At 36.5% G+C, this 27,858-nt stretch overlaps 1 protein-coding gene across 2 annotated transcripts in view; it reads right to left on the bottom strand.

Annotated features, from left to right (window-relative positions):
- The window catches only part of GABRB2 (gamma-aminobutyric acid type A receptor subunit beta2), a 299,395-nt gene that overhangs the window by 27,339 nt on the left and 244,198 nt on the right, over positions 1-27,858 (bottom strand). Inside the window, exons 6-9 of one of the 2 annotated variants that reach the window (XM_040239469.1) lie at positions 25,311-25,448; positions 23,450-23,602; positions 19,286-19,530; positions 14,582-14,695 (exon numbers count right to left, since the gene is read on the bottom strand). In XM_040239469.1, coding sequence (XP_040095403.1) covers positions 14,582-14,695; positions 19,286-19,530; positions 23,450-23,602; positions 25,311-25,448 — 650 coding nt within the window. The remainder of the gene's footprint in view (positions 1-14,581; positions 14,696-19,285; positions 19,531-23,449; positions 23,603-25,310; positions 25,449-27,858) is intronic. The other variant, XM_040239468.1, reaches the window with a different exon arrangement.

The raw sequence follows: 27,858 nt of genomic DNA, 5'->3' as shown, positions 1-27,858 counted from the left end.
TCAGATCCTAAATTTGCCACTTATGAGCTGTGTGCCTGAATACGTTACCTCTCTCTGGGCCTCACCTTTTGTCTAAAGTAAAATTTTAAAGGGTTATGAGATCCTGGTATATTAGCAAGCTTCAAACCCTTTATGGGCATCAGAATCATATGGGAAGCTGGCTACAATTTAAATTCTTGGAAGTATTAGTCACTCAGTCATGTCCAACTCTGCAACCCCATGGACAGTAGCCCTGCAGGCTTCTCTGTCCATGGGATTCTCCAGGCAAGAATCCTGGAGTGGGTTGCCATGCCCTTCTCCAGGGGATCTTCCTGACCCTGGGTCTCACACATTGCAGGCAGATTCTTACCATTTGAGCCACCATATGAGTTGTGTGACTGAATATGTTACTTCTTTCTAGGCCTCCGCTTTTGTCTTTAGTAGGATTTTAGAGAATTGTAAGAGTACCTAAGAGCACCTAGTATATTAGCAAGCTTCAACTTTATGAGCATCAAAATCATCTGGGCAGCTGGCTACACTTTAAATTCTTAGGCTGCAAGAATTTCTGATTTAGTAATTCCAGTGATGGGGCTGGGGAGCAGCACTTATTAGCGTATTAGTGATTCCAATGTTGTGTGATGTTTTTCCTGAACAGGCATCAGGTAAATCCCTATGGATCAGTCCCTATAAAACGCTGCTATGGGGCAGTGGATGGTAAGGGATAATTGAAGTAGAACACCTGTAAGCTCTTGGTAAATGTCAACTTTGAGAAGATATTATTATTAGTTCAGATAGGGGAGTATTTTGCTCCAGGTAACACAGTAGGTAGGAGCAGGTAAAAAACTTTTTCCAATGGACCAGAATGATTTCCTTTTTATCAACTTTTCTCAGAGAGCTTAGCTGGAATAATGTGAGAGACTGATTAAGGATATAGGTCAAACTATCATGAATTGTCAAATCAAGGAATGAAAAGCAGTGCTGTGCAATGGGCAGGTTATGCTAAAAAAAACTGGGGTCTTTGTTAGTGAATTGCTGTGTGTCCTTGGACTTGTCACTCCTCTCTGTCAGTTGTGTCATTTATAAAATAAGAGGATCCTTCAATATTGTTTCAAGGGTTCAACTACTCTTGTTATACTATAGCTGTAGAACCTGTCTGGGAGGAAGAGCTCCTTGCTCCTTTTGAGATGGAACGCATCTTTCACTCTGTGAAGTTTTTCCTGAACAGGCATCAGAACATGACACCTCTCTCCTCTGAAATTTAGTGGGATATATCATCTATGCCATGTTCTATTCATTCTGAAATTACCTTGTACAATTTGGAGGAATATTATACAAGCAGTAGACTCTCCCAGCAGACTAAGAGAGAATGGTGCTTGTGAGCCCTTTTATGGTCCATATCACATCACAATTACTGCTATCTAACACTTACTCTCAGCCAGCCAAGCACTTTCCATGTACTTCCACAATCCTTAAAACTATCTTCTGAGGGTAGAACTGCCAACTCCAACTTACAATTGAGGAAACTGAGGCTCAGACTGCTTTCCCTTGCTCACAGAGTTAGTAAGGGACAGTTCTGGGGCTTGAACTCAGAACTGTCTCAAATCCAAAATCAAGTATAAGTGACTAAGCTAGGTCTGCCCATGCTCTTCACTATCAGGCTACCCTCCAGGAGTAGAACCTGGCGAAGTACTTGCTGAATGAGCAACACATTTGTGTTGTTCTTCCCAAATCTGTGTTACGTATGAGAATCTGAAAGTTATCTTGCAGCTGCCTACAATGACAGGAGCAGAGTGTAGCTGAGAGCCAAGGCTTTGACTTGGGGGGACCAACATTTAAAAGTGCTGAACCAAAATCAATCTCGTGGTCCTGAGCTGAGGATGGGCCAGGGAAATTTGCAATGCTCTAAAGCAGTATTCACTGATGAGGACTTCTTACTTCAGTGCACTCTGAGGGGTTGGCAGGCTTGGCCTCCGTAACTCAGAGGTGCTTCCCTCCCTGCAGGGAGTCAAGGCAAGCATCCTGTGACTCACTGGAGAAAGTCAGCTATGGTGCCCTTGAAGCCAGTCCAGCTCCCAGACACTTTCTGCAGCAGAAGCTAGCAGAAATGTTGAGAGACAAAGAGACAGCTTGTTTATTGCTGGGGGAGTTTTCAAAATGATGTCAGGGTCCATTTTGATTATGTCTCCCCAGGTGCTCTTTGCCAAAATTAAACAAGCATCAAGCAATCCTGCAAACCTCTTTTCAGAAGAGGCTATAAAATATTCCTAATTTCTTTAGAAACACAGGGTTGCTGGAGGTACTGCAGTTTTGTTTATTTTTTCCCTAACAAAATAATTTAATATTAATTGAGATATGGTTAATAAAAATTTAATGCCAGTGCTTGATTCCCCAAGCTATCCATGGAACACTCACTTTTCTTTATCTTTCTCAACAGCTCGTAATCTCGCCAAAGTTTTTTCAGTAATAGTTGTATTCATGGTACTAGGATTGTTGTTTTATTTCCTAGAATCTGAGATTTCTATCAACTGAACATTTATGGATGGGTATTTATAAATCAGAAAAGAAATTAAATACCTATAGTATCATACCAACTAGGGGTGCTTTAATACGTGAATCTGCTTTAAAAACTGAAAACTAGTGCATGCTGCTCTGAAAAGACTTAATAACACTGCAAAGTGGGCTTGATTTCCAGCACTGATATAACAACAAAGTAACATAATAGTGTCCTATTTTAAAATTCTAGAATGGAACAGAGAACTCAAAGAGCTAAAGTATTCCTGTGTACTGTGAAAAGTTAAAGTGTTACATATGAACTTTTTATGCTATTGATTAAGTCTTGGTTGGTGGTGACCTGGGCATTCTGATAGAGTAAGTATTTTCCAAAATTTAACTCCTTGGGAATGATTCTCACTCTAGGAAATGCCTAATTGAAGGGAAATAAATTATAGTAAGCGTCTGCATCCTTGCAGGTCAGGAGATGCCCAGGTTCACTGAGTCAGAGGGAATCCGCAGGGAAACACCTTGCAGTGGCAAAGAACATGAGCCGAAGACTCAAGGGGCTTTGGTCCTGGCAGGTTTTCACTGATGGTGACTTTCCAGGTGTATCACATTTTCTCATCGACAGAATGGGGCTTATATCTAGCCTCCGTGCTTCTGCTGATTCTTGAGATAATCAAATGAGGTACCACAGGAAGCACATTGAAAAAGTATAAATACTCCCCTGGGGCACATGATCATCATCTAATGGACCTGCCTCATTGGTTATTTACTACTTTGTGAAAAAATGAAAGGGTTAGTTGCTTAGTTGTGTCTGACCCTTTGCGACCTCCTGTACTGAAGCTCGCCAGGCTCCTCTGTCCATGGAATTCTCCAGGCCAGAATACTGGAGTGGGTTGCCATTCCCTTCTCCAGGGGATCCTCCCAACCCAGGGATAAACCTGGGTTTCCTGCATTACAGGAAGATTCTTTACCACGTGAACCACTTTCATTATTTAATTTACATCCTAATTAATTCAATTAAGAAATATACCTTTTTAGATGAATAATTTCTAGAACAGGAGCTGGATATAAAGTACTTTTAGTTGTTCTTAATCCAGGAAAGTTATTTTATAATATTTCTCCTTATAAACATTTTCCATATTGTTTTCAAAAGGAAACTTGTTTTCAAGACAATGGTTTTCAACCACAGAGCCTGATATATACTCTGTGTAAGTATCTGTAAATTTTAAATTAGTAAGCAATTGCTTGTGGCAAAATAAATGATAATAGGTTTAACTGGAAGCCAGCTATGGAACTAATGAATTTCAGGCCAGAATGTTCCGGAAACATTCTGAAACTATACGATTTTTAAGGTGGAGGAGAACTTGGAGACCACACCCTTATAAGACTGGTGACTTCTCTGATACTACAAATACGGCTTCAGTGTCGGCAGTGAAACCTGAAAACTGAGTTTCCTGAGGTTCAGTCCACTGCATGTTAGAAAATTACTGCTTTTTGATAGGGAGCTATATCTGCAGGAAGCCGTGAACATTGCTGCTACAGGAACATCCAAGGCTGGAAAAAATATCTGAGGTCTCTAACTGTGTCACTGGAATCTTGAATTTCTGGTGACAGCATCGACAAGAAAGCAGGACAGCATGGGCTTGGATGCTCCCAGAGCAATTACGATGCAGTCCAGGCCCTCCTCTTCCTGTCTTTCTTCTCTCTCTCTCTTTTCCTTTCTGACAGCAGTTGTTATTAGAATATAAGGAATAACCGTTAGAAATGAGCATGTGTTATCTATGTGTAATTACCTTGAGTTAATCTGATTAAGTAATATATGAAGCATTGGGAAAAGCAGGAAATGTGTGTGGTGTGTGTATATATATATATATCGATGTGAAGGTATGCTTAGCTTGTCTGCATGTGAGAGAGAGAATATAATAAAGGATTATAGGAGATCATAGGATCATACTGGCAAATCAGATAGAATATGTATACATACACATACATACACTTTCCTAACTTTTAAAAGTAATATATACTCATTGTAACAGTTTAAACAATATAGAAAGATATAAAGTGAAAAACAGAAGTATTCCTACCAGCCTATATCCTCCAAATGTAGCCACTACAAAAACAGAAAGCAAGACCAAAATAATGCAATAATGATTCAGTTACTCGTGTTGTACTTGGGATATATATATATATATATATATATATATAGTTAACCATTATCTTATAATACTAATAATATATTATTCAGGGTGGATTAAATGTAAAACTTGAAACAATCAATTAAGTATAAAAGAAACCTTTTCAGAAAAATTTAGAAGGCCATATGTCTAATCTTGATTTTCAATGGGAATTTTTATCCATTCCAGGAAACTCAGAAATTATAAAAGTATAATAGTTAAGCCATACAAAAATAAAAAAAAAAACATTATGGCATGAATGAGAGCTCGGGAAAAATATCTGCAATGTAACATACGAATAAATGGACAATTAATTATTATGCTTAGAACTCTAGAAACTGAAAACAAAGGAAAATATAAGAATAAAATATAAGATATGAATAATCATAGATAATTCACAGGGAAGCCAATTCAAATAGCACATAAATATATGAAAATTTATTCAGTTGCTTAAGAAATATGAGAAATATAAGTTAAAATGAGATAAACCAATAATAAATTGCAAAGAGCAATCAAAAATCAAATTTCTGAAGGACAAGTGAGAAAGACGGTCTGTTCATATAGAAACACAAAGAAATGTAATAGATGTATAAAAATCACATCAAAACATTGTTTATTTTCCCCTCGGGGAACAAGGGTGAGATTCAGATGGTTTTACTTTCTGTTTTGAGCTACTATGTAAATGAACATAATCATGTACTTTAAAATATAATCAGAAAGAAGATTAAAAATTTCATTGTAGAAAACGAAAATTTACTTAATAAGAATGGTGAGAGAGAAAGAAAAGTATACATATTAAGTGTTTTTACAAGGTCAAAATATTATTAATTCTTTTCTAGATTCTGGATTTTCTGGGTTGCTTTATTTTGAACATGTTTATTAAAATGTTTATATATGTTTTTACATTTTCCTCTTTAAAAACAAATAGATCTTAGATACAGCTACAATTTAGAGGAAGGGGTGGGTTAGTTAAATGGTACTATATTTAAACATCCCCCAATGGTCATCAGTTGTCACTGCTATTTATTAAATAACTCAAATGTATCCAAGATGTGAAATGATACTATTATTAAGAATTTTATTATATTTCTAACTCATCTTCTTACTCTTTATTTAGACAGCACTGACTCAGTGCTATACTACATTAATTACTGTGGTTTTTAAATTTATTTAAATTTCTAGTAGAGCTATTTTTCACTTTCCTGAGTCTTCCTATATATCTTTCTTTCAAACAAACTTTAGAATCAATGTTTCAAATTTCTAAAACAAACCGTTAAAAAAACAAACCCCAAAAATGAAGCCCCTTGTGCACTCAAAAGGGTATTTTAGAAAGAACTGAATCCTTTAAAATGCTACCTTAAAAAAAAATCAGTTATTTTTAAACAAAGTTTTCTTTCCTTAAATACATTTTTGGGAAAGGGTTCTGTTTTTCCTTTCCATTTATATTTTAAATTATTATTTACATACTCTTTATACAGAAAAGCTATGGAAATGTTTCTAACTTTTCATATGATTTCCAAAGGTATTTCTCAGGTCTCTTGGATTTTGCTTGACTAATTGTTTTGTTTGTTTTTTTCGCTAAGGGCAAAATTATTTTTCCTTCTTTTCTAAATTTATTTTCTCAAATGTAATTTCACTGGCTAATAATTTTAAAAAAGTTAAATAATGGTGGTGACGGTGAGATTCACTTCTTGTTTCTGCCTTTACTATCCCACCTTTAGACAAGAGGTAAGAGACAGAGCCTTTGGTTAAATAGATAGATAGTGAAACCATAGCAGGAAAGCAGTCATTACTCCCCACTTTCCTAAAGGATTCTATGTTTATAACCAAGAATGAATTGTTGTTGTTGTTGTTTAGTCACTAAGTTGTGGCCAACTTTTGCAACCCCATGAACTGCAGCCCGCCACAGGTCCCCAGTCCATGGAGCTCCCCAGGCAAGAATATTGGAGTGGGTTGCTAGTTCCTCCTCCAACCAAGAATGAATACTGACTTCAATAGATACCTTTGAAAACCTTTTTGGTGTCTCTTGAGAAATCTGTATGCAGGTCAGGAAGCAACAGTTAGAACTGGACATGGAACAACAGACTGGTTCCAAATAGGAAAAGGAGTACGTCAAGGCTGTTTATTGTCACCCTGCTTATTTAACTTCTATGCAGAGTACATCATGAGAAACGCTGGACTGGAAGAAACACAAGCTGGAATCAAGATTGCCGGGAGAAATATCAATAACCTCAGATATGCAGATGACACCACCCTTATGGCAGAAAGTGAAGAGGAACTAAAAAGTCTCTTGATGAAAGTGAAAAAAGAGAGTGAAAAAGTTGGCTTAAAGCTCAACATTCAGAAAATGAAGATCATGGCATCCGGTCCCATCACTTCATGGGAAATAGATGGGGAAACAGTGGAAACAGTGTCAGACTTTATTTTTGGGGGCTCCAAAATCACTGCAGATGGTGACTGCAGCCATGAAATTAAAAGACGCTTACTCCTTGGAAGAAAAGTTATGACCAACCTAGATAGCATATTCAAAAGCAGAGACATTACTTTGCTGACTAAGGTCCGTCTAGTCAAGGATAATGGTTTTTCCAGTAGTCATGTATGGATGTGAGAGTTGGACTGTGAAGAAGGCTGAGCGCCGAAGAATTGTTGCTTTTGAACTGTGGTGTTGGAGAAGACTCTTGAGAGTCCCTTGGACTGCAAGGAGATCCAACCAGTCCATTCTGAAGGAGATCAGCCCTGGGATTTCTTTGGAAGGAATGATGCTAAAGCTGAAACTCCAGTACTTTGGCCACATCATGTGAAGAGTTGACTCATTGGAAAAGACTCTGATGCTGGGAGGGATTGGGGGCAGGAGGAGAAGGGGACGACCAAGGATGAGATGGTTGGATGGCATCACTGACTCGATGGACGTGAATCTGAGTGAACTCTGGGAGTTGGTGATGGACAGGGAGGCCTGGCATGCTGCGATTCATGGGGTTGCAAAGAGTCGGACACTGAGAGACTGACTGAACTGAAAAGGATGAAACTCTTGTCACCTCTTCAACTTATTAATATGGTAAATACATTTTTATTTTTATTTTATTTTATTTTTATTTTTTTTAATTTATTTTTTATTTTACTTTACAATTCTGTATTGGTTTTGCCATACATTGTGTCACTATGTGGTTATTTTGTAGCTTGCTTTTTGTATTCTCTGGATTCAATGTGAAAAGTTAATTTAAGAATTATTATTTTCCCCCACTGATGTTCATTAGTGAAGTGGATGCATAGTTGCCTTTTATGTACTTTCGTTCTTTTTTATATAGGTTTTGGCATCTTATTGATGTTATACCACTCTCTAAATTATTTGCAAGTTTTCATTTTTTTTCTTTCTGCCAGGATCTGCTAGAGTTTAATACCCATGGATGTATTTGCTTTTTAAATTTTGATAGGACTTATTGATGAAACTTTCTAGAACAGTTGACCTTTTGCAGTATGAGTTAATTTTTTCTGTCCATTACCTTAGCTTTATCTTTGGTAGTTAAGCTGTTTTTATCTTCTCTTTCTCCTAGGCTCAGTTTTGATCATTTATAATTTCTAATAACATCATACATTTTAACCATGTTTTCTAACATTCACATAATTTTCTTTTAATTGCATCTTTTTATATGATCGTCATGCTTTTAAAAAAACGTCTATTGTGGTATATCCATATTGGCTCCCTCTTTGCTTCTTTAATAAGCTCTTCCTTGGTCAATTATTTCCTGATTGTACTTAACTTTTTAAATAGTAACTGACTTACTTGTAAATTATTTATTTTTCTAATTTGCTAATTTATAATATATCTTAATTATTTCCTTCTTCTTTAAGCTACTTGGTTGATCTTTTAACTTCTTGAATTATATATGTCTACTTTCTAAAATTAGTTACTATAGATTTATTTGAAACTACAACTTTCTGACTATTAACTATTTTAGTCACATCTGTTGGAATTAACTCTAGTATTTTAAGCTGCCATTATTTTCCAAATGTTCTGCAAATTAATTTTTATTGTATCTTTGATACATGAAAGTGAAAGTCGCTCAGTCATGTCCAACTCTTTGCAACCCCATGGATTGTAGTCCATGGAATGCTCCAGACTAGAATACTGGAGTGGGTAGCCTTTTCCTTAGCTGTATAAAAATGAGTTTATACAACTAATTAATTTTATTAAATATACTACTTAGGTAATGTTTCTATCATTTTTCTCTCTTTACTTTCAATCATTTAAGTTTATTTGGATGCTATTTCAATTTTAGTTTTATGAATTATATATAAATTATAAATCAATGATTATATCTTTGCTTTGGATTGTGACTATTATAAGATATTTCTCAATCAATTTTAACTTCAATTCATCCTTATATAGTAATAATATTCAATCTTCATTTTTTTTAGGTTTATATTTACCTCATTTGTTTTTGTCTGAGTTTACTTATAATATTTCTCCATAAATAGTTTTTTATTGGGTTTAGTTCTTGATTTAAGAGTCTTATTCTTTTGATATATGGGTTGATATATGTTCTAGTTATAATAGTTAAGACAATGGTCTTAATTCTATCATCTTAATCTCTGTTCTACATTTTTTTAGTTGTCCTTATCCTTATTCCAATGTCTGGCTTTACATACATTATCTGTATCTTTTTTTCAGTGAAATACAGTTGACATGTGTATGCTCAGTCGCTCAATTGTGTCTGACTCTTTGTGACCCCATGGACTGTAGCCTGCCAGGCTCCTCTGTCCATGGGATTATCCTACAGGGCATACTGGAGTAGGCTGCCACTTCTTCCTTCAGGGGATCTTCCCAACCCAGGGACTGAACTTGTATCTCTTGTGTCTCCTACTTTGCCAGGCAGATTCTTTACCCCTGCACCACCTGCATAATGTTTTGTGAGTTCCAGATGCACTACATAATGATTTGATGTCTCATTCCATTATGAAATCATCACCACAATAAGGCTAGTAACCATCTGCCCCTACAAAGGTACTACATTATCACTGACCAATATCCTTTATGATGTCTGTACCCTCCTATTTATTATATGAATCAAAGTCTGTCCCTCTTAGTCCTCTTCAGCTATTCTGCCCATAGAGTATAGACACCCCTTCCTCTCTGACAAATAGCTGTTTAATCTTACATTTATGGGTCTATTTTCATATTATTTGTTCATTTGTTTTTTGAATTCCACAAGTAAGATCATGTGGTATTTGTTTTTATCTGTCAGATTCATTTTACTCAGCACAATGCCCTTTAGAGCCATCCATGTTGTCATAAATGACAATATTTCATTTTTCATGGATCAGCAATACTCTACTCTATACACCACATCTTCGTTTTCTATTTGTCTACTGATGGGCACTTAGGTTGACTTCATATTTAACTAGAAAGTAATGTTGCTCTGCATCTCTCTTTTGTTTATTTCTACCTGATCTTCTAAGATTTTATAAGATGCATTGTCAGTTCTTGATTCTTCTTCGTCCATAATGGCTCAGATTTCATGCTTTAGTGTAACACCAAAAGTTCTTAGAAATGGAAAGGTCAATTCCTCAGCATTCTTAATGTTTCAGGTGGAAGTTAGTTTTTAACCAAACATCTCAGATGACCCTAGGGTAGTGTATGGTAGACCCTTTAAAAAACATAGTTGTGTAAGTTATCTATGTTAATTTAAAAGATATTCTTAACCTTCAAATCCTTGATTCATAAACTATAAGAATAAAATGCAAATATTGAGTCCTTGCTATGAATTAGAAAACAAATATTCTCTCCATCATCATCACACCTATCCTGATTTATATTTTTAATATATTTTCTGTATTTAATTTTTTAAAAATATTTCAGTTATCTTTTATTTCTAACTTAAATTTTGGAGTCATATAGTTTTAGTTCTACATGCTACCTTCAGTTCTACATACTAGCATATACTTTCTCTATTCTAAAGTTCTTTGTTTTGACTACCTTCTGTTGGGAGCCAGATTTTTAAAATTAAGCCATAATATTTTTCTTTGGTTGTTCCCTTAGATTTTGCACACTAAGGATAAATTGTCCTTCTTTTGCCTTGAAATAATACCAATAATGAAAGTGAAAGTCGCTCAGTTGTGTCCAACTCCTTGCGACCCCATGGACTTTACAGTCCATGGAATTCTCAGTTATATTTTCTCCCCCTCAGAACTCTGTAACACTTTTTTCTATTGTCTTATAAAATTTAATATTGTTCTAGAGTAGTTTCAGATTTATTTTCCCTTCCTCATAGGTCATTCACCTTTTCTGATTGAAAGTTTAAGTAATTTTAAAGGAATATAATAAAGTAGCAATGATATTATGTAATTTTTATCCTGGAACTCAGTACATCCTTTATGCCTAATGATTAATTTCATTACTGGTATGTATAAACATAGTGTGTAGCCTAGTAGTTAGAATGTATCCTGTGGTCATATTTTCTGTCCAACCGTTTCTTAGTCATCCAACCTTAAGAAGATTAATTATACTCTCCAGGCCTCTGTTCACCATCTATAAAATTATAACTACTACAACACAGGGTAATAATGACTTATGTCATGACAAGATATGTAGAGTGTCTAGGCAGACACATGGCATTCAAGAAATATTAATCATCATTATAGTCAGTTAATGATGTCAGATTTAAATTTTTTTTGTTTCATTCTATATTTCATAAAAACCACAGTTCTGTATGCTTACTCTGCTGTACCTGTCCTTTATATTTATCATTTTCTCTAAGTGGTTTTTATCTGTATTTTTTTTTTTCTGTATTTGACATGGTTTTCTACAGCCTGAACTTTGTGGTATTGCCTTGATTTTTTTTTGCCATATTGATTTTCTTTCTTAGAATTTTAGATTTAATTAGTGTCTAAGAAAATTGCTTATGCTTGGCCTTTTATTTATATTCTCTTTCAATTTTTCCAAGAAAAACACTTTTAAATTAAAGTTTTAATATACCCTGAAGTATTTTTACCAATAGTCATTATCTTTTGCATGCTGAGTTCCTCTGTCTCCATCAGTAAGTGAGAGACAGAGAAAGAGAGACAAAGGGAGAGAAATATGTCATCTGAGAGCTTTCCTGTATAGCTGCCATGCTGCTTCTTTGTTTAGGTGCTTTATTTTGAGACAGCCTTTCTCTATAGGGTTTTCCTCCTATTGGCCCTCCTTATGCATTTCTGTCTCTCTGCAGAGCTTCAGTTTTAGTTGGGTGCTGATTATTTTGCTTTTCCATTGCCATTTTATCCTCTATGGCTTTTGGACACAGAAAACTGCATATAGGTTTTGGATTCTTCTATCTCCACTTCTCTAACACTTTTTACAACAGAAGACAGACATCAGTTTTCTATTTTTTCATCATTTTAAGGGCTGGGTGGTGTGTGTGTGGGCACATGTGTGTGTACTGCCACACTCTCATAGTAGATATGCAAATCACAGTAGAACGTTTCTAGGGAACAATTTGCAATATGCATCATTTTAAGGCATATGGTTTTTGACTCAGAAATTTCACTTTAAGAAATGTATTAGAAATCAATGGTGTACAAACATGTCAGTAATGGAATACTTATTTTAGTTGTTTATAATTGAAAACTACTTAGAAACCATGCACTTCTAACAACAGGTAATCGTTGTATAAATCATGGTACATTCAAGGAAATATTTTGTGGTTATTAGAAATGCTGTATACTAAAAGGCACAGAAAAAGTAAGTAGAAAATAGCATACATTCAATAGTACAGCATAATCATTTATATAAAAGTATGTCACTAAATGAAAAAAGGGCAATGTTAACAATGTGTCAACACTGGTGGTTTTCATAGCCTTCTGCACAGTTTTTAAAAAAGCATGGCAATGAATTAGTTTTATAATCATAAAAACAGTAATAGATCTAACAACATAAAAATTAGGAAAGATATACACTGCTACCATCTCCAGAACAGTGACTGTTTATAGAGTGCTCTATGTCTGGTACTGTATAAGACCTTAACAAATTATCCTCTCAGTGGCCCCATGAAGCAAAAGTTAGTGTTTCAGCTTTCAGCTGAGGAAGTTGAGGGGTGGAAAGGTTAAACAAGTGTAATATTACTCAGCTCATAAAACACCATGCCTGACAGTGAACCCAGTTCTGTCTAACAGCTATCATCATCCAGGTGCACCCTCCTAACTCTGAGGATTGTCAAATACATTTTAACACTTTTTCAGGTGACAGGTTGAATAGCTCAGTATTTAAACTTTTGAATATTGACCCTTATTTCATACTCTAAACATGAACTTAAGAGAGAATTCAAAGGACAGAGTGAACACATACCCAACAAAGAAAACCATAAATGCAGAAGACAGTAAGATTCATATTTCAATATAAATCATTCCTTTTAACATACTGTTTTATGAATTAGAGTCCTTGACAAATGAGGGGCCACGCTACGGCATCAGAGTATCATTCATTCTTTCAAGCCATCAGTTGAAAAGAGCACCAAAGAGGCAAATTTTCCTTCAAATATTCTCATAATCTGAGGAGTTTCCTGAATTTTCATGTAACTTTAACTCAGTTTAAATCAAAGACCAATCATGCAGTATACTCTGATTCTGATTTTGAAAAATACAGTATTTTCCAACCATTTTCATTATAAGCCCAAACTCTGTCAGATATGTTTCTACATGATTAGCACTCTACCTAGAATACTGCCCAATCAAAGCAGTCCACTTCCACTTCCACAATAGTGGCTTCGGTTAAAAACAAGAACAGCAGTGACACCACAGCCTAAGGGAATAGGCATAGTAGGGGATCAGAACTAAAACCGTTGAGCAATGAAGTTTCAAACACCTCTTCTTCTGGAATCTACCTGATACCCTTTATCAGACTCTTCGCTATGTGTAACACATCAAGTAACAAAGTTTAAAAAGCAACTTAAAATAGCAACGCGCAAACTCGCAATTTAAGAGGTTAACCATACCTGTCTCCCACCAGAGAGGCAGTAACAATGAGGAATCAAGGAATCTGGCGTTAGAGACACAAAACTAAGGAAGAACACGATACTTCGAGATACAGTAATGACAACTCATCTGGCATCAAGTCCTCATGGGAAAGAGTCACAGATTCAGTATCATCTGTTGCCTCATTGAGAAATAGAAGAAAACTGAGAGACACATAGGAGATGATAATCTGGAATGGTGACTATATCATCTCCTTTTCCCTCCTCCAGTTAGGAGGGCAAGGTGGAACAACAATTTGCCAATTAAGACGTGTAAATATGTCAGGATTCAGAAACCAAACTCCAAGTTTTAGCCCTCAGTGGACTTTCTTTGGATTTCATTTTAAGTCAAGAGCATTGACAAAAAACAATCTCAATTACTGCCTCTTTTCTATCATTATAGCAACACTGGGCCTGCTGAGATAATACTTATTTGTAAAATATAAATAATAATAAAGAAATAAGGACTTGATGCAAACACAACATTCTCAGACACAAATGAATAATCTAGGACAGAAGAATATAGGTTCCTGAATTCTGAGCCAACCTAGGGAAGGACTATAATTTTCCACCTATTCCAACAACCAGGAGAAACACAAGAAAACTAAGAGAGGCTGGGGCATATAATGACCCTCCATGTTCTCAATACAAATGAAAAGGAGCTCTCAAAACATGATCCATCTGCTTTCTTTCTTTAGCACAGCAATAATGACTGAATGGAACACTGAAGTTTAGACTCATCATAACTACATTAAAAAAAAAAAAAACACACCAAGAAAATCCCATTAGGGTCCCATGAAAACGTTTAACACATCCCCACGTCTCTATGGATACAAGTCCATAGGTTATCTATAAAAACTCCCATACATTATTTTAACGGGAACAGCTAAACAAATTGGCTCCAACAGAAATACAAATAAATGGATTAAAAACTGGCTATCTAACCGTATATAGAGAGAAATCGTAATTGGTAGTCCGTCTAGTTGGGGAGAGGTTTCCAGTTGGGTCCCACAAGGATCGATATTGGGTCCCATTTTGTTTAATATCTTTATAAAAAATCTGGAAGACAAAGTAGAGAATGTGCTAATTAAGTCGACTGATGCCACTAGATTAGGATTGGTGGTTAAATTGGATATAGATAAATGCTACTGGCCTTTAGAAAGACCGATGTTAACAGAAACTAGGATTTCTAAATAGTTATCTCTTTTTAATGTATCACTTAAAAATCTAATTCCAAACATTATAGATAAATAAATTTAAAGGATCTTAGGTTCAATGAAAAAGACAGCTTAGAGATTCATAAAACCCATGAATACAGAATGAAGGATGTCCCCCCAGTAGAGATATTCTCAGCACAGCTTTATTTGGAAAACTGGTGGCTGTGGGTCTCCCCAATACAATAAGGATACTGCAGGCAATTCACATATCCAAGAATAATGGTACCAAAAAGATGAAGTAACTAAATTCTCAAAAATATATATATATAGTTATTGGCAGAAAAATAAACAAGAAAACAATATAAAGCTGAAAAGAAAAAAGAGCTAAAACTCGGAGGCATAAACAAGAGAAGTGGGTGAAATTATCAACAGAAAATTCTACAAGCACACACACACAGACAGACACAAAATAGAAGAATGCAAGGTGTAACAGGAGGACTTTCCTAACATATGAAAAAGAGACTGCATTTTTTTTTTAACTACTTCTAAAGATGCTTGGGAAAAATATTCAGTAGAACTCTTACTAGTTTGAAGTTTATTTTTAAAAATCTTAGTATTTTACAATTTAATTCGTCACATGGAGACAACTGTGAAAGTAATAGTGATTTTCAGTTATGGATTCTTGTGTATAGACAGACAGGTTTATTTTAGGTGATGTTAATTGAACTGAAAATACGGATAATGTGGAATTGACTTTTAAATTTTATTGGATAAGGACTGGAAAACCTAGATGGCCTCAGAAATCTTGTTAACTCTGCTATGCTACCTTGGATATTTCATTTTCCTTAAGAGCCTTAGTTTTTGCATCAGTTTAAACACAAGGCTAAAGATTATTCTAAGAGCTGCAGATACTCTTGTTAAAATAAGACCTTACAGGAAGCTTATACAGAGATTAGAAAACTGGAGTACACTTTTGAGCAACAGTGAGTGGGCTCCCACCTGGCTGCCGCTGCTGCTAAGTCACGTCAGTCGTGTCCGACTCTGTGTGACCCCATAGACAGCAGCCCACCAGGCTCCTCAGTCCCTGGGATTCTCCAGGCAAGAACACTGGAGTGGGTTGCCATTTCCTTCTCCAATGTGTGAAAGTGAAGTTGCTCAGTCATGTCTGACTCTTAGCGACCTCATGGACTGCAGCCTACCAGGCTCCGCCGTCCATGGATTTTCCAGGCAAGAGTACTGGAGTGGGGTGCCATTGCCTTCTCCCACCTGGCTAGGCTTCCCATTTTCATTCCCCTCTGACCTCAAGACACAGAATAGTTTAAAAATCACTTTAGATTATCTGACATGCTGCCTCTGTCTCTTAAAAAAACTATCAACAGAACCTATAAAAGTGAATCCCTCTCTTCATGACTGATTTCTCCAGAGCATCCAACAATACTTAGTTGATTATATGTGCCTGAGCTTTAAAAAAAAAATGACTGTAGAATTACAGTTGAAAAGAGGGAACATTCTTGATAAGAATGAAAGTAGCATTATTCATAATGCCAAGAAAGATAGCATCGTGCAATCAGAGTCCTCTGTGGGTCTCCTCTAACCTTCCATGCCGGGCTAAGGAAAAAAAAGGAGTCTGGTATTAGATAGTTACCTTTTAAAATCTAATCAAATGGCTGTAAGTATTCTGGCCTAAGAAATAACTGATACAGTTTTTGGTTGGTCTGTTACAGATTTTATAGCTAGTATCTGTTGAAAAATGATTTCTTTGCTTTGACTTTAAAATTTCCAATGTGAAACATTCCTCTGTAGATGATACTCTTGTTTTAGAGATGGGACTGCACCCTACATATCAGAGCATGTAAAATGCACAGGCAAGTACCACCAATAGGACTGGAGACTGAAAATTTTATTATTAAAAGTAATTATGCTTATAATTTTATTAATATTCATCAGTTACCTAGTGCCAATCATATTCTAGGAACTATGCTATTCTCTCTACATTTTATCATAACTTCATAATAACTGCTGAAAAAGGACTTAACTCCATTTTACAGATCAGAAAACTGAAGGGTCAGAGAGGTTTTTTTTTTTTTTTTGCCTATTATCACACAACTATTAAATGGTAAACGTCAAATCTGACTCCAAAATATCTGTTCAGAACTTTGTGCTAAATGGTAACTCCTGAAACCATGATGTTATGCATGCTGACTGAGAAAGCAGAGAAACAAGTCATACAATTTATGCTAAAGAGTTTTAAGAACAGGACAAGTATCTTATATTTTTTCTCAAGTTGGAAACCAGAGGATTGGACTAGCACAGAGATTTTTAACCTCAGAAGGACTGACATTTTGGGTTGGATAATTGTCATGCGGAGGCTGTCCCATGCACTATTCGATGTTCAGCAGCATGCCTGGCCTCTGTCCACTAGATACCAGTGAAAATCCCCTCCTCCTGGTTCTGACCATCGAAAACCTCTACAGACATTGTCAATGCTCTTCCAGGGGCAAAACTGCCTGTGATTTGAGAACCACTGCGCCAGAAGAACTCTGATATCTTTTTTGTTCTCTCACATTCTATGCTCTGAATTGCAAATCCAGCATTAGCCAAGAGGATGGGTTCTGCATCACTATGGGGTACCTGCCTATTGAACCATTCACTACCTCCATCTTGTACACTGAATTTAAAACTGTCTGAAGCTCTCCAGGTTCAGTTTGCAACAAAACTGCCACTCTCTGGTACTTAAATGTATCATTTATATGCAAATTGATAAGTAAAAAATAGGGTCGATGAAAGTAAAAAGAGATCAGATGTAATCTTAAGTTAGCTTTGCATTAGGCAATTGATTGAGTCTCATTTCAAACTGCAGTCCTATGAGATAGTTTATTTATTTATTCATTTTCTCTTCTTTACTAAAGCTACTCTTATCAGGAAAATCATAAAATGGATTTAAAAAGCATTCTTTCATTTTATAGCCTGAGAGGGCCATAATGCTACCTTGGAATCTATTAACAGATCCCAATAACTGAAACCCAGAGCATTTAAAAGGGATTGACAACTTCCTAGACCCTGTGGTTCACTGACTTATAAGGGCCACACTTAAAATTTTCATTATTATGAATAACATCTCCTGGGAAAGGAGTGCCTTTGATTTAGAGAATAGTCCAAAATCAAATAACAGACCTATGGATATATGGAAAATATCAGTGAGTCAGAAATTTTCATTGGATTTGCTCCAAATAAAATTCAATGGCAGAGATGATTTATGGTATGCTATCCTTGGAGTTAAACTGAAGTTATAAATATTAAAATGTCAATTAAATAATTATTGGATGGTTAACAATTCCAGATGACTTAAGAGTATTACCATTTTTCTTAGTTTCATCACTATGAGCTATTTATCAAATCCATATTAAATACTACTTTATAAACTCTATTTATGGGATATATTAAAATCAGACCTTGTTTTTCTCATATATTTTGAAGGGTCTACATTTGGACTCAGGGAAAGCATGTGGATAAATATTCTGCTCAGTGCAGAAAGTTACATAACAGGAAGCCAGGTGAAGTATTTTTGAAGTACAGACAGGTAGATCTATTGGAACTGCTATCAATAGGCTCAAAATGGAAATTCTAAATCTTGAATGCAAATTAGAATAATATTAGGAGAATTTTTAAAAGTATGATGCTTAGGCATACCCCAGGACAACCAAATCAGAATTTCCAGGGAAGAAACCTAAGCTTCAGTAATTTTTAATACTTTCCTTGTCATTTGATTGGGCACCCAAGATTGAGAACCATTGCTTTAAAGAATAGATTGGATTTAAAACTGTGTGGAAATTATTTTTTGACTATGCCTGACTTAAGCAACATGGTGGCCTCTTATACTCAAATGCTTCAAGGATTTTAGGTGGTAATATGAAAGGAATTAACTAATTATCTGTCATTTAGAAAGTGATTCTTTTTTTTCCTTTCACTTCTCTTTCTATACATCTGATGACTTCACAAACAAAGTGTCAGTTTGTTGCTAGTGAGTCTTTAACACAAGTCTGTACTTGCTTATTTCTCCTTTAAATCAAAGAGAATGCAGAGCTCAGACCCATAGCCTCTATGTAATATAACCTAGAATTAATAGTGTAGTTTCATTTAAGATTATCTTCCAGCAAGTAATACTGATATAACTGATATGAAATTTCCTTTATAAATAAATTTAGATGAGTTAATTTAGATAAACATAAAGTAAATAATAGTACGCATTCTACTTATAAATGGAAAAAGTCACAAAAGTGGTCTCAGATGAGCACAGTTTGGGCCACCCTAGTGTTAAGGTTTTAAAGGGCATCTAAATGTGTCATAAATTTGGGCCCTAATTATGTCTCCATCACAAATGATGTCTTCCCTGGGCTTTTGTTTTCTCATTTGTTAACAAGACCATGAACCTATATGGCAGGCATTCTTCTATGACTTTAAGAAGCAAGGAGGGCTTGCCCTTTGAACCTACCTTGTTGACATCCAGGCGCATCTTCTCATTGTTGGCACTAGCAGCCTTTTCAGCTGCTTTCTTTTGGCGTTGAGGTCCCCTCCCAAAAAAGATGTAGTTGACCAAAGCATATTCCAGAAGGGCCATGAAAACAAAGACAAAGCACCCCATCAGGTACATGTCAATGGCCTTCACATAAGGGATCTTAGGGAGAGTCTCCCGGAGGTGGGTATTGATGGTGGTCATTGTTAGCACAGTTGTAATTCCTGCAAAAATGAGACAGAGTAATAATGTTTGTATTTGCTTGCTGATTTCATCATAGCTGGAAAGGTTAACTATACTCTTTTACTTTTTCATATATCCCACACAATATATGAGTGAGGGGGTGAAAGTTGCTCAGTCGCGTCTGACTCTTTGTGACCCCATGGACTATACAGTCCATGGAATTCTCCAGGCCAGAACACTGGAGTGGGTAGCCTTTCTCTTCTCCAGGGGATCTTCCCAACCCAGGGATCAAATCCAGGTCTCCCGCCATTGCAGGTGGATTCTTTACCAGCTGAGCCACAAGGGAAGCCCAAGAATACTGAAGTGGGGTAGCCTATCCCTTCTCCAGCAGATCTTCCCGACCCAGGAGTCGAACCGGTGTCTCCTGCATTGCAGGCAGATTCTTTACCAGCTGAGCTATGAGGGAAGCACACAATATATACTGGGCAATTATATATCAGCCCTGTGATAGGCCTGGGAAATATGCATAAATCATTAATTTATAATAAACATTAATCATTGGGGACATTTCCTTTAGTCATAGCTGTATGATTATAGTTATGTATCTAGTGTAGGACTTGGAGATGTGAACTAAATGCCATGACAGACGTGTGTGTAAGATGAGAGTTGAGAAAACAGAATTGACCCTAATTTAGCCCATGATGTGGCAGGGGAACGATCAGGAAATCTCCCACCTTTGGAGCTGAGTCCTGGAGAATGAGTGGGAGTTACTCAGGCAACCAAAACCTGGAGATCAAAAGTGATAGTAGATCTAAGGGCATTGGTAGTGGAAAGAGTTTTTTTAGGGAGGTGCTTTGTGGGGATGAAAGTACACAGCCCTTCAAAAGAATCTCAAGAAATTCATTGTGGGTACATTAAAGGATATGATGGGAAGAAGGATGAGAAAAGCAAAGATTAAGTAAGGCCCGCATAATGGAAAGCCATATACAGAGAGCTTAATGCAGAGCTGGAACTTAAAATTGAAGGCAACATGGAGCCACAGACCAGCTTCAACCAGATAGGCATCAGAGACAAACTGTGTTTAGAACAATCGCTCTGGCATCAGAGTGGAGCCCAGAAGGGAAGCATACAAGACAGGAAATAGAATCCCAGCTTAGAGTCTTTCAGAATAAGAAAGTAATGAAGGGGAAATAAAATAATTGTGTGTGTGTGTGTGTGTGTGTGCTTAGTTGTTCAATCATGACCAGCTCTCTGCAGTCCCATGGACTCTAGCCCACCAGGTTCCTCCGGCCATGGAATTTTCCAGGCAAGAACACTGGAGTGGGTTGCCAGTTCCTATTCCAGTGGATCTTCCTGACCCAGGGATCGAACCTGCGTCTCTTTCATCTCTTGCATTGGCAGGTGGATTCTTTACCACTAGCGCCATCTGGGAAGCCCCCAAATAATAGTAATAGTACTGGAATGAATGAATGCATATTGAAATTAATGAATAGATGCTATGAACAAATGATGGCAAAAGTATGGAAACTAGAGGTGGAAAGTAACAGGAAGCAGGTATCTAGCCTTGGTGTTTTGGGGTTGGGAATGTAGGCACATAATGCACAGATTAATAATACAGAAGTATCACACGATTCTTTACGGGAAACGCCACACTAGCTCAGGTTATAATTTTTTTGCCCAGCTGAGGGAGCATCTTCAACAGTGGGGAGTAGTTTCCCTCAAAGCTATAAATGGAGGGACAGAGAAATGCTGGATAAAAGCACTGGGAGTTCAAAGTCCTGAGGTTTGGTAAGGTCCAGCTTTGCAGCAAAACAGTAATGTGAAAACAGGAGTCAGAAGTCAAGATCACACAGATGTGAAGTTGTAGAGTCAACACTTGAACTGGGATCTCTCTAATTCCAAAACCTGTGTCCTTAAAACACTACCCAATGACACAGCACAATGTTAATTTTGAATTCTATTATTTTTTTAGGAACATATGTTTTCTGATTTAATTTTGTCTAATAAGATCAATCATACTTTTTGTCTTGTTTGTCTACATGTTCATGAAACAGACACAGATAAAATAAATTTGAGCATCTGATTCTGAGCATGGCCAGAAAAACCATGGTTTTACTTTAGATCTAGGTGTTTCATAGTTCTCATATCTTTTCTGTATTAGTCATTTTGATACATTTTCCAATTTCACTTTTCATTATTTCATCTAGAGCTTATCTTGTATGACATGACTATTACATGTATATTATAAAACTGACAATACTGATTTCACTACTTATCTAAATCTTATGTTTAGATAATCTGAAGGTGTTTCTGACCTAGTAATAAACTGCTCACGTAAGACATTTTAAACATTTCTTTAAAAAGTAAATAACTTATTATTCTTGTAATAGGCATAAAATTGAAAAGAGACTTTTATTTTGGAATAAAAGGATATTTACAAGTTCCATTCATTACTGTGTTCAGCAAATATTTACTGAACACCATTCACCATGTGAGACACTACAGATATAATTGGAGCAAAATTAGGTATGGGCCTTCCCCCAAGGTATCTTCAATACTATGAGGAAAAGGGATATCACAAACCAAATAAATATAAATTATAACTGTCATTCATTTCCAAGGGTGTTCTACAGTATTTTAGGAGACTATATAACAGGCGACTTGATTCAGCCTAAGAGGTCATCAATTCTCCTTCCATCCTAGAACCACCACAATCTAATCTCAATCCAGCAGCCAAAGTTATTCCTTTATGTGTGAAATCATATCACTTTGCTCAGTGACTAATTTCACTCAGAACAAAAGTAAAGACATTATGATGGCTCCTGGACCACTTCAACATCTTTTAGTTCCCTCTGCCTGACATTTGTATGCTGAAATTCAATCTGCACCCACCTACTGGTCACCTTGCTCACCACTTTGGCATGTTTCTACCTGGGGGCCTTTTCATCTCGCTGAAATAGACTCATTTAGACATTTATGTGACTCGATCTTCTTCAAGTCTTTGCCCATTGGCAATTACCGAATGAAGTCTACCCTGATGATGCTAAACTGTACTCCAGTATGCCCTCCCCTTCTTTTGCTTACTTCCTGTTAACTATATTATGTAATTTGCATGTTATATGCAAAGTAAATTTACTTTTTATCTTTTTTTCTTAGAACATAATTTCCAGAAGGGCACTGGTTTTATCTCCAGTGCCTCATATGTATGACACGTAGTAGGTATACAAAAAATGTTGAGTGAATAAATACATTACTTTGCTCACGAAGTACTGATTTAATTGAGATTTACTAGTGGAGCAGTTAACAACTTTATATTTTATAAGGATTAAGTCAGGACTTAATAAAGATCATGTAAAAAGTGATAAATTTCCCATATTTTGAGTTAGCAACATAAAAATGTTCAGGAACTGTAATTTATTCTCTTCTTCTGATATTATAATGGAAAAACATCAAAGCATAAGATAAGTGATGCCATGGATGATTTCCCAGTGTTCTCATACTTTGTTTTCTCCTGTCCCCTGTCATGCTATTCCAAAACCTTAATCAACCTTTAGAATTCTTTCTGCTCACTGATTTGTTACACATTGCATTTCTTTGTTTCTTACTCAGAAAAAAAAAGATGGAAGATAGATAGGTCTTTCCAGGTAAGAAAACACAGATAAAAACTGAACAATTAGCAAGCAGGATTACATGAACTATGCTTCAATAAAAATATCAAGCTGATGCGACTAATTTCATTACTGACAGTTATATAGTTAACTAATTTTGACATGAAAGAGTTTTAATTAGTGTTCAATTGATTTAAACGCTGAATCAGATCATCCAGTGTCTCATATCCAAATTCTTGTAATGTGTGCAGTCAGGTCTCATCACACATCACAAACTTGAGGGCAAGGAAAAAGTACACCAGTGCATGAACACACACAGGCACACGCTGCACACAGTCAGACCCATGCCTACCTAATGCCACTCTTGCCGCTGAAGCATCATAATTAATCCAGAAGGAGACCCAGGAGAGGATAGTGATCAAGATAGATGGCATATATGTCTGCAGGATAAAGTAACCAATGTTTCTCTTAAGCTTAAAGCTGAGGGATAACCTGGGATAGGATCCTAGAAAGACAATTTTAAAACATCATTATTATCAGTCAGTATCTATAGGATACTTTCCTTTAAAGACCCATAAACAGTTTATGTATCTTCCCTAAATTCAATTTTAGCTTCTGGTGAAGGGCACTTCCTATACAAAACTAGTTGAGAAAACAGGGCTTTTAATTAGCAAGACTTACTCAGTGTTGACTATATCCCACACTGACCAGTAATTAAAAGAATTCCAGCTCTTCCTTGCTCAGCCTCCTACATTGAATCAAAGGTTTTCATTCTCGACAACTGTAATGATAAGACACTTTGAGACAGTCCCTTTGTTCCCCTTTTAATTGTTTCTCAGCAAGTCCACCCCGTGCATTTTTATACATAAGAATAAGGACGCACACTCTGACTGTAGGGTAAAACATCTCTTCAACAAGCCCCTGGATGCATTTTAAGGTAAGGATCAGTGGCAAGGCTTCAGTTGGTACTCCCTGAAATTCTGTGATATTTTTATGTGCATGCAGTATTTTTTCTGATTTCACTGCTTCCATCAAAGTTACAAAGGGATTCCTGACCCACCAAAATGTGGATGGAGAGTCATTCTTCCTGAGGAATATTTGTGGGAGATATAACTAAAGGATCAGATACTTGAAACTGGGTCCTTTGATGGTGGTAATCTAGGGAATTATATTTTAAACAAGATATGTAACAGAACATGGTCTTAAAACATAAAAGAGTCACACTGATAAACAGGGTGTGTGCATGTAGGGCAGGGGAGAATATTCTTAATAATTGAAAGAAAGCCTTGTCTAGCCCTCATGGGCTGAAGCAAGTATGTTAATATTAAAGTAAAAATATTTTAAGTAGAAACTCATTTCCATAGTGTCTCAGGGGTTCAGAGGACCTCAAATCTAGGAAAAGTTTCTGTTGTTCTCTTTGCAAAGCTGGAGGCTATTTTGTATTCTTGGTTGAAGTAGTTTTCAGGGACAGGAAGTGCCTGAGTCCTTAGCAGGACAATTCAAGATCTATAGTTAAACAGTACTAGCTATTTCTGTGCTTGAGGAATTCATTTCAATAAGAAAAATAAAATAGGTATATTCCTGGGGGCTTATTAATTTTCTTTTAATAAGTATGGAGAAAATTATTACATTCCTGGGCTTTTGGGTTAAAAACCTCTGCTGACTAAAACAAGCCTGACCTCAGTTCTGGAAGAGTAAGATGGTAGAGACATCGAGACAATCTAAACATCTGGAAAATCTTTGAGCTTCGAACGGTAGGTAAGGCTTCATAAGGAAAGTCCTGCCCTCTGAGACAAATGTGAAATCCTCCTATCCTATTGTTTTTAGAGAACTTCACTGTGGTCAGACTTGGGCAAGCTGTGACTTGGCTGTCCTCAGTGTGTTTCAAAGAATTATAATCAGTTCTGTGAGATGCATTATGCCGGAGGGACAGCTCTGACCCAGGTTGTTTCTGGGTCATTTCTCTCTCCATACACCATCTCTAACACTTATTCCCTCTCTAGTATATGAGACACATTCGCTTTGCTATGGGTACCTTCTTGAAAATAACTGGATGGGTTCCAAATGGGCTTGTTGGGGAACTGAGCATTTTCACAGACCTAAGTCTTCTAGAGTCCCCATTCTTTCCTGGGACTCAACCCTGATATAAATGAACTCTCCTGGAAAAATATGATAGAGCCCCTTTTCTCTTAACCATTTCCCCTGATACAAACCTGTGGAAAAAACAACCTTCTTGGTGATCAGTTTGTAATCTACAATAGAGAACTGTGGAAGCTCGATCTTGGTTACTCCTGTCACTGCGTTATCATCCCCACGCCAATAAAACTCAATGTCATCGGTTGTATATCCATCTGTAAAAGGAAACACATATACAGATACACAGAAGACACACAAAAAGAAAAAAAAAACTGTTTAGAAGATGAACTATGTAAAGGATAATAGCTACAGCTAAAGGTTATTATGTGTTAGGTATCATACCAAGCACTTAAGTATATTTCCACCTTTAATCCTCACAATAATCCCACTGTGAAAGAATAATTAGACCCACATTACAGAAATAGGCTTAGAGAAATTAACATCTTGTATTAATTCTTGTAACTAGGAAGTGGTATCTTTGGGACTTGAACCTAGGTTTATCTGATTACGAATCTCATTCTCTCAAACATTATCACGTTATCACTTAGCCCTGGTACTCTAAGAGAAGAAAAGAAGAGAAAAATCATTTATCAGTATAGCATTGAATGGTACTGAACCCTCTCCTGCCAATACAAAATATTTGGATTTCAAGTCAGAAAGGAAGTGATTATGAAGAAGTGAGCCATTAACTTTTTTAATATTCACAGACGTGATCTCTAAATTTGACTGTGTAGCATATCTAAATTCCAAGGAACTCTCTAAAAATCTAAATCAACATTAATTCCAAGAGTTTTAAGAGTGTAAGTACAAACGAATAGTGTACACTATTGCAAAGGCGCAGCACATTTAAGGGGCTTGGTTCCAATCATCCAATAGTTACTTATTGGACACTTACTGTACAATAAAAACATTTTATTTATAAAATAATAAAAGGATAATGATCTTTTCAATTCATGAGACAGAGTGGGGCAAACACACACTTATTAATTAGTGAAAGTGAAAGTCTCTCAGTTGTGTCTGACTCTTTGTGACACCATGGACTATACAGTCCATGGAATTCTCCAGGCCAAATTACTGGAGTGGGCAGCCTTTCCCCTCTCCAGGGGATCTTCCTAAGCCAGAGATCACACTCAGGTCTCCCACTTTGCAGGTTAATTCTTTACCAGCTGAACCACAAGGGAAGCTAACTAATCACTAATTAGTAAGCATAAATATAACTGAAATGAATAGACACATTTTATATTGTAAACAATGATGTAGAGGGAAGCATGCAATGAAATCCAGCAAACACCAATATTGTACAAACTCATCCAGCCCCCATAAATCTCCCCTCTAAGCACACATTATATTCGTTTATCACATTGATCTCTTCAAAGAACATCTGTATCCAGATAGCTGAATTTTTACAAGTCTAGGAGCTATAAGTAAGTGAAAGTCGCTCAGTTGTGTCCAGCTCATTGTGACCCCACGGACTGTACATCCATGGAATTCTCCAGGCCAGAATACTGGAGTGGGTAGCCTTTTCCTTCTCCAGGGGATCTTCCCAACCCAGGGATCACACCCAGGTCTCCCATACTGCAGGCGGATTCTTAACCAGCTGAGCCACAAGGGAAGCCTGGAAGACATATATTGCTCCCCCCAATTTCAAAAGCAACAAAACAAAGACTTTTTAAAGTAAAGTTTAAGACTTAAAAGACTTAAAAAACAAAGACTTGTTTTAAGTTTAAGTTCTTTGCCTTTTGACATGTGACTAGTTAGTGTAACACTGAGACCAGAATGCCAAGCCTCTAGTTCTTAGTTCTTGAGATTTCTAATTAGCCACATTTCTGCTAGAGAGAAAGTCAAATCTCTGAAAAAGTGGAAGCAAATTATTTTTCAAAGAATTATAATACCCTCTATTTGAGAATCTGTATAAATCATAGCAATGTCAGGCAATGTCTTAACTTTTCTAGAAATATGAAGTTCTCTTTATTCAAAAGAGCAGTCATCTTTGTGTGATAATAGAAATGTCGTTTTCCTGGAACAGTTACTGAGAACTTGAACTTGTGATTCCATAACGATAGGTTTTTGGATAATAGCTAATGATTTTAAAAGGGTTATTTACTTGCAAGGGCTTCGCCAGAGGCTCAGTGGTAAAAAATCCACCTGTAATAGAGGAGATGAAGGTTTGATCCTTGGGTTGGGGAGATCCCCTGGAGGAAGGCATGGCAACCCACTCCCATGGACAGAGGAGCCTGGAAGGCTATAATCCACAGGGTCACAAAGAGTCAGACATGACTGAAGTGATTAAGCATGCACGGAAGCACATTTATTTGGAAACATCTCAAATTGTAATAAAAATTGTGGAGTTTAAATAGATTATACATCACCAAACACCCTGCTTATTTAACTTATATGCAGAGTACATCATGAGAAACGCTGGACTGGAAGAAACACAAGCTGGAATCAGGATTGCCGGGAGAAATATCAATAACCTCAGATATGCAGATGACACCACCCTTATGGCAGAAAGTGAAGAGGAGCTAAAAAGCCTCTTGATGAAAGTGAAAGAGGAGAGTGAAAAAGTTGGCCTAAAGCTCAACATTCAGAAAACAAAGATCATGGCATCCGGTCCCATCACTTCAT

This window comes from Oryx dammah, unplaced genomic scaffold (genome assembly GCF_014754425.2).
Source record: "Oryx dammah isolate SB20612 unplaced genomic scaffold, SCBI_Odam_1.1 HiC_scaffold_5, whole genome shotgun sequence".
Lineage (NCBI taxonomy): Eukaryota > Metazoa > Chordata > Mammalia > Artiodactyla > Bovidae > Oryx > Oryx dammah.
The sequence above is the reverse complement of the archived record's forward strand: the minus strand, read 5'-3'. Positions and strand labels throughout refer to the sequence as shown.